This window comes from Sinocyclocheilus rhinocerous, unplaced genomic scaffold, assembly GCF_001515625.1.
Source record: "Sinocyclocheilus rhinocerous isolate Xijiao unplaced genomic scaffold, SAMN03320098_v1.1 scaffold605, whole genome shotgun sequence".
Taxonomy (NCBI): Eukaryota; Metazoa; Chordata; class Actinopteri; order Cypriniformes; family Cyprinidae; genus Sinocyclocheilus; species Sinocyclocheilus rhinocerous.
In genome coordinates, this window is record NW_015661612.1 from 2,104,020 (window position 1) to 2,112,424 (window position 8,405).

Sequence of the window (8,405 nt, forward strand, 5' to 3'; positions counted from 1 at the left end):
TTTTTTTTTTTTACATGACAATGAAGATATTCGTTCTCCTGAGTTGAAAATCCTTCAGTGGACATGTATTTCACTCAATCTTAACGCTCTTGAGCAGCTGTGGAGGATTCTGTAGAGATGAGCTGAGCAACACTCCCCATTAAAGACCAGGGCATTTAAGGAGGTCGTCCTCCAGGAGTTAAACAGCACAGATGTGAAAATTTGTCATGAACTTGTACACTCAGTGCCAAGAAGTGTCAGAGCAGTGTACTTAGAGTTATGGAGGACATATTAAGTTCTAGAATATTACACTTGGTTGAATTAAATCTAGGTTGTACTCAATTCTGCAATCCTTCATTTAAACAAAAATTGGCTAAGTTTCTTATTTTACAGATATTAATGGCATGTATTTCTCTGTTTTTATTAAGAATATGTTTAATACATTTAAATTTTGCCATCTTTTTATGAATTATATTAGTGATCATTAAGAAAATACATATTTTATATTTAATCAGAGGGGGTGTACTCATTTATGCTGTGCACTGTATGCTTTAACCATATGGCGTGTTTAATCCATAGCATGCTTGCTTTTTCTTTGGATAATTTCTGTATAAGTTACTTGCAGGCAAGAGCATGTTGTTTGGCAATATGGCGGATGTCAACAGTGACAATGGTATTGTTTGGAGCAAACTGCATTATTGTGTGTGCTTGTGCTTTTTGTTCCAGAAAATTGCATTCAGAAAGTTAATTTTGTACTGCCTATAGTTTTCGTTTCACCTGGAAACTGCGTTTTTGGAGTTATGCAGTTATGTAGGCAGTGGCATGTTTTTCCAGTGAGCCTGGGTTGTGATTGGCAGTAGTCTATAGGGTCAATATTAAGAAAAACATCTTTTGAGGGTCTTGTATTGGGGTGGATGTTTGTGACTTTATCTATTTCTACTTCTCTCTTGCCTCTCTTGGAAGAAACTTTACATTGATCCCCTGTTAAACCCTCAAGCTACGAACAAGCTCAGTTTCAGGAATTTTGGAACAGAAATTGTTGTTGTCTCAGTTAATTTGCCTGATTGTTAAGCTAGCTAGTCTGACCCTTAATCAGTTTTTTCTTACAGATTCAGGTTTGTTTTTTTTGTTTGTTTTTTTGTGCAACAGGAGAGAATACTATACCCCACTGTTCAAAAGTTTGGGTTCAGTAAGATATTTTTTATGAAATTAGTAATTTTATTTAGCAAGGATACATTAAGTTGATCAAAAGTTACAGTAAACACTTTTACATTTGTTACAAAAAATATTCATCATTTCCACAAAATTAAACGGCACTGTTTACTGTTAACTGCTTTCAACATTGATAATAATAAGAAATGTTTCTTGAGTTAGCTTTGCCATCACAGTAATAAATTACATTTTGAAATACATTCAAATAAAATTTTTAAATTGGAATAATATTTCACAATATTACTGTTTTTTTTTCCTGTAAAGAAATGCAGCCTTGATAAGCATAAGAGACTACTTTCAAAAACACAAAAATAAAACAGACCAACCAATCTTATACCAAATCACGACTTCATTCAGTGAAGGGCTGTTCATATTCATACCCATTAAAAAACTGACTTTATTAGTCTTTTGACCAATTTACAAAAAAGAACTAAGTAATTTGTTCTTAAATCAGACTACATTTGCCACACTGTATATTTTTGAAAATAAAACAGACCAACCAATCTTATACCAAATCACGACTTCATTCAGTGAAGGGCTGTTCATATTCATACCCATTAAAAAACTGACTTTATTAGTCTTTTGACCAATTTACAAAAAGAACTAAGTAATTTGTTCTTAAATCAGACTACATTTGCCACACTGTATATTTTTGCAGGCAGTGAAGACAATGAATGGAGAGACGTGTTGTCTTGACAGCGGTCAGCCGCGGCTTTTAAATAGTTTTCACACTCACTTAGGATTTAAAGTATTCAGAATCTGTAACTTTTCAGTTCATTTTGCTAAACAAGAGGTCTGACGGAACACAGTTACTTCACAAACTCTTGTGCAATGTTCATTGGAACAGTCCCTGCTGATCGTTACATTTTGACATTAACAGGGGTCATGAAATGTAAGATGTCACAAACATTACTAAGGTTTTTTTTAAACAAGTTCACTTCAGTGCCACAGAATATCAGCTGTCATATGATCACGATATGATAGGATGTTTTGAAGCTTAATGTTCCTTCTTTTCCTGTCGAGTTTGTTTCCAAATGTCAGCATATCGACCCAGTCAGCATTTTTCTGATGTCCAGTTTCAGACTGTAATATTTAGTGTACAGTATTGTCTGTTTATCTGTCTTTCTGTCCTTATATTACTTCACTTTTTTGTGTGAATATATAAAGCAGTTGTCAGTTATTTTAAATGTGAGTGATGCATGCGACAAAAATGTGCTTGTTTTGAACAGAGTGATACAGAGGTTACTACAGGACACACTCAGAGTTCATGCCTGGTTCACTGAATGATGTCTCTTCACTTGATAGTACTCTATTATTCTTTAGTATTCACTTCTCTCTTACAGTGGCTTGCGAAAGTATTCACACCCCTTAATTTTTTTCACATTTTGTTTTGTTGCTGCCTTATGTTAAACTGCTTTAATTTATTTTTTTCCCACAACAATCGACACTCCATACACCATAATTGTCAAGCAAAAAATAAATAAAAAAACTAAAATGATTCCATTGCTGGGACAGTTAAAATTTAGCTCAGGAGCATTCATATTGCTTGTAGATATTACTACACTTCAAGCGAAGTTACCCTGTGGCAAATTCAATTGAGTGGGTATGATTTGGAAAGGCACACACGTCTTAATAATAAAAGGTCTAACAGCTGATAATGCATATCAGAGCAAAAACCAAGCCCTGAGATCAAAAGAACTGTCTGTAGAGCTCAGAAACAGGTTTGGGTCATGCCACACATCTGTGGAAGAGTTCAGAAAAAAATTCTGCTTCATTGGAGGGGCTCAGTGGCATGTAGGCTCTGTTACCCTTAATGGAAGAAGTTTGAAACAACCAGGACTCTTCCTAGAGCTGGCCTCCTGGCCAAAATGAGCATTAGATGGAGAAGGGCTTTGGTTAGCATGGTGACCAAGAACCTGATGGTCACTCTAGTTGAGCTCCATGATCATATGTGGAGATAGGAGAAATCTACAGAAGGACAAACATCGCTGCAACACTCCACCAATCCAGTCTTTATGGCGGTGTGGCTAAACTCAATCCTCTCCTCAGTGTAGACATATGAAAACACACTAGGAATTTGCAAAAAAAAGCACCTAAAGGACCCTCAGACTCTGAGAAACAAGATTCTCTGGTCTGATGAATCTCAATTCCAAGCATCATGTTTGAAGGAAACCAGGCAATGCTCATCACATGCAGAGTACCATCCCAAAAGAAAAGTGTGCTGGTAGCAGCCTCATGCCGTGGGGCTGTTTTTCAGTGGCAGGGACGCTTGAGAGGCGAAGAGGTGAGGAGAAGAATGGCAGATAATTGCCAAATGATGATGAGAAAAGCTTGTCGCATCAAACAAAAAAGACTTGAGACTGTAAATGTGCTTCAGCTAAATATTTAGTTAAGGGTATGAATACTTATGCTATGTACTTATTTCAGTGTTTTATTTTTAATACATTTACGAAGTTGTGACAATTCTGTTTTTGCTTTGTCAGTATGGTGTATGGAGTGTAGATTGATGTGGGAAAAAAAGTAATTTAAAGAAGTTTATCATAAGGCAGCAACACAACAAAATGTGAAAAACATGAAGGGGTATGAATACTTTCGCAAGCCACTGTACCTTTTCAAACACTGACTTTGTCATCCACTTACAGCAGCAGTTATAGGCCTAAGTCTTTTTTTTTTTTGCAACAGAACACACACTCAAACACACAAGTCCTTCAAAAAAAATAAATTTAATTAGTAACAGTGTAAGACTGCTCTCAATACTGCCATAAAAAAATGTCAACATATCCCAGACCTCCTGCATGTGTCCAGCTCATTTTTACCTCCGTCAGCGATTCTGGGGACATGAACATGAATATGATGCATTATTTCAGCAGTTCTGATAAGAAAAACATGAGCTTGTGTGTCTTTTTACATTTGTGTGTGTGTGTGTGTGTAGCATACATGTAATTAATGCTTATTAAAGAATGGTGAATGAGATGTTTAGGTAGTAAAGATAATATTGTTACCAGCTATAAAATGTACTTTGTGTGTGTAGGTTAATTATTCATATACAAAAGATAGTGTGTGTGTGTGCTGATAAAGTAGTTTATTATATGGTTGATTAAGTGGTGTTGGTAACTGAAGTATGAGGTGTGTGTGTAGTCCTGGGCTTTGGAGGATTATGGACATATGGCAGTAATCAGGGTTGATTTAATGTCCGGCAGCTCTCTACGGCAGACTGGGATAGAGTGGGATAGTGTCCCATTGCTCCATCACTTCTACTCCCTTCCACCTTTTTGTGTCTGTTCTGTTGCCCTCCCCACAACCCCTGTCTTTTTGACAGGTGGTTGAAAATATTTGTCAGTGATGAGAAGAGGGTTTAGTGTCATTATTGATCAGATGTCAACTTCGTTTAGGATGGAAATAAGTGAATCAAGAGATTTTGTTTAAAATAGGGGAGGGGGGATCCACCGTTTGGATTTTCATGCAGTGTGTGTTTGTCTGCGTGCGTGTGTGTGTGTGTGTGTGTGTGTGTGTGTGTGTTTGTGGTTCCAGCCAATAATATGCTGCTAAATCTGAAAAGCTAAATCTCAAAACTTACTTTTGGGGATGTCCTGTTATTTAGTATTATGCAATAACCAGCAAAGTCTAGTTTATTGCAAGTTTTTGTTTTTTGACTTTTGGAATCACATTCAATATTGTTTTATTTTGAAAATGCTAAAGCTTTCTTTTAGCAATAAGGCTTGCATTGTTTGTAGTTAAAATGAATGAATTCTAAAAAATAATATGTTATAATTAAATAATTAAAATAAAAACAATAACTGTGTGTCTTTTCTTTTGTACATTTTTAATGGTGCACTCTCTTTATGTGCTTCATGTCACTTTCCAATCTGCCATTCAAGCTTTGTATTACTAATGTCAGAATAATGTCAGTCTCCTGGTCTGCTGTTCATTGAAACTATACACAGCTTTCTCTGTGTTTACTGTACAGACAGAGTATCTGTGAGGAAATTCATTACAGTTTGTTGCATGAAGCATGCTATGACAGTTTATGTATGTGATTGTGCCCGCACTGACCTGTGCCATTTCATGTGGTCTCCGCTGAACTTGATAGCAGTCTACCAAAGGCTGCACTTTGCTCCCAGACAGCTGTACAAAGGTCATGTGCACTGCTGAGAGTCGTTGTGAAATCCTGATGAATGTCTGGCACAAGGACCATCTCAGAAGAATAAGATCTGAATTATCAGCTAAAGGTTGATGCATCTAAACAATTTTTTTTTAGACCTAATGAAATGTAAATCTGCAGAGATAGAGCTATAGTAACCTTGCCATCTATAGGGTGTCAATTATACTTGTTAAGCTTGTATATTTTAAAGTAAACATAAAACTAAAACTTTGGAGTAATAGGTTAAAAGGCATATATTCTGGGGGAGCCTTAATGTCCTTCTGTACCTCACAAAAATGTTGGTATTGATTTGATCGTGAACATTAATTTGCGATATTATGACTTTTTTACTGTCAAATTCAGCTCTGTATAAAGATGCAGTACCATAAACATTCTGTGTAACAGCCCTGTTTTCAGCCTTAGGGAGTTTGTCGTTGGACTTGTGTGGTCTGTTTTAAATGTAATAGATCAGGTGGGTCATTTGAGGATAGGCCGACGCACGGACCACAGTATGACCATGTTTCTGCCCTACCAAAGGCATCTTGGCTATCTGCCACAGAAATTCCCCCTTCTGTCCAGAGTCTGGGACACACATGCACCAGCTTGGAAGAATACAGCCATTGCAGAATGTTTGTTTATAACATACTATAGTGTTTAAGTGCTGAAATTCATGTTTATGCCTGGTTAATAAACAGTAAATCCTGGATTTCTTTAATTTTAAGTAAAAGAAACAGCAAGATAGAGAATTATATTACAAAAGAAGCTCATTTCAGACACTTATTAGGGTGTGACTCACTACACTCTCAGAAAAAAGGAACAAAACTGTAACTGGGGCAGTACTCATTAAAAAGGTACTAATATGTACACTTTAGGTACTAAATATGTGCTTTTAAAGTACTAATAAGTACCTTTAAGGTAATGATATGTACTATTTTGGGGTAAATGGGGTACTAAGATGTACCTTAGGGTACTGCCCCATTGACACCCCTGTACCTTTTTTTCTCAAAGTGTACAAACTTCTCATTTGGCAAGTTTATGTGGTTCATGCTACATTTCCCATCATTCTCAGCATGAGAATGATAAAACATGTAGATAACTTAAATTACAGATAATGATTTAAATAATTATGATTTTACATAATGTTGCATATTATGTACTTTAGTTTTTAGCTTGATAGCCATTTAGTAATATACGAGAGCTAAAAAAATATATATTAATGCACTTTTGACTGCTAAACTGTAATTGATTATTGTCCATTGACAACATGGTAGTTTCATGTGTCTTGTAGCACTCTGTTGTCTCTTTCCTTTCATTTGCTAAAATAATTTCAGCTCAAAGCAACATTATATGTCCATTTATTTATTTGGTAAGCAGCCATATAATAACAGTGGATACGGTGAACTTGTTAGCTAAATATAAACCACTTCAGGGTGACACGAATCCCCTCCGCTTTATGCCAGGGTCTTGATCACCCTGTCTGGGTTTATTTTGCAATAATACATTCTTATATTGAAATAACCTGCAAGACATAAACAGTTACAGTCACCAGAATATCTGACCAAATCACTGATAAAGCTTTTTGTGTTGCACATTTGGATAAAGCAACCTCCTTGAAGCTGTGTTCATGTTAATTTAATCTTAGATGAATTTGATTTGATCTTCATCTTGATGAATGATGAAATGAGTTAACGGATTGCAACACTATCAGTATTGGCAAAAAAGATGCAACCTTTGCCCTGTGTGTGTCCTTGTACTACATTAGATTATATTGTGTTTGTGCCAGTACAAACTACCATTACCAGGTACTCATATGTACTGTAGCACTCTTATCAGCTGTTGACTGAATGGTTAAAGCAGCAGGGCTTAATGCATTCTCTCAGTATGCATATGCCCTCTTACATTTACTCAAACGGCATATTTTTCATTACACATTTTAGGCCTTAATAAAGGAGGTAATTGATGTTCTGCAAAGGCACACGTTTCCACAGGTACTTGATGTCCCTATGGGCACATACTTACCTTGTTCTCTGACGTCTGTACATGCTAAACAAAAACACAGGTTGTGTCATGATAAATTTATATAGACCTGTCACACTGACCTGTCTGATTGTTTGATTTATACATAACATTACAGGTCATAGGTTTGGAATAATTAAGATTTCCACTTGTTTTTTTGTTTTTTTTTAAAGAAGTCTTCTATGCTCTCCAAGGCTGCATATATTTGCTTAAAAAATACAGTAAAAACAGTAATTTTGTGAAGCGTCTATGTGTCAATGATCATTGATGTCATCAGCAGTCATTTTAGTACTAAATTTTAATTGCTCTTGTCTAATATTAATCTTTCTTTTTGTCTATTCACAGACACTAGTGCTCTTAATTCGCCCCCCTATCAGCCGCCACCCCTGAGCTCCATGGTGGGTCATCCGTCCGTCATCAGTTCGTCCCGCCCACTGCAGTCTCCCATGAGCACCCTGGGCTCATCCATGAATGGCCTGGCCTCACCCTACTCAGTCATCGCCCCGTCTCTGGGCTCACCATCCATTTCCTTGCCCTCTACGCCCAGTATGGGCTTTAACACTCCCAGTAGCCCGCAGGTAAGAAGCTTCCCATAATTCTGTGCTCTCTCGGACTGACACCAACTGAAAGCAATAAGTCTGTCCTGCAAACTGAAATGTCGCTCTTTCTCATAAATTAAAATTAGCCTCTTGGCGGTACCCTTTTTAAAGGGGTCATATGATGCGATTTAAATTTTTCCTTTCTCTTTGGAGTGTTACAAGCTCTTGGTGCATAAAGAAGATCTGTAAAGTTGCAAAGACTAAAGTCTCAAATCCAAAGAGATATTCTTTATAAAATTATAAAAGTATAAAAGAGTCAACCACACCTACCTAAAACGGCTCATTCTAACACACCCCCACATGTCTACATCATGATGTGGGAAGATTTGCATAACGCAGCCCAAATGTTAACGCAAAGAAAGAAGGAGTAACTTTTATTCTCGCTGTAATATTGAAAAGTGAAAAGTGAAAAAGTGAAAAGTGACGTGACATGTGGCCAAGTATGGTGACCCATACTC

The 8,405-nt window shown here is 36.6% G+C and overlaps 1 protein-coding gene across 1 annotated transcript in view; it reads left to right on the forward strand.

Annotated features, from left to right (window-relative positions):
- The window catches only part of LOC107726406 (retinoic acid receptor RXR-gamma-B-like), a 23,576-nt gene that overhangs the window by 10,443 nt on the left and 4,728 nt on the right, over positions 1 to 8,405 (forward strand). The window contains exon 3 of the mRNA XM_016535962.1: positions 7,694 to 7,926. Within this exon, the coding sequence (XP_016391448.1) occupies positions 7,694 to 7,926 (233 nt within the window). The remainder of the gene's footprint in view (positions 1 to 7,693; positions 7,927 to 8,405) is intronic.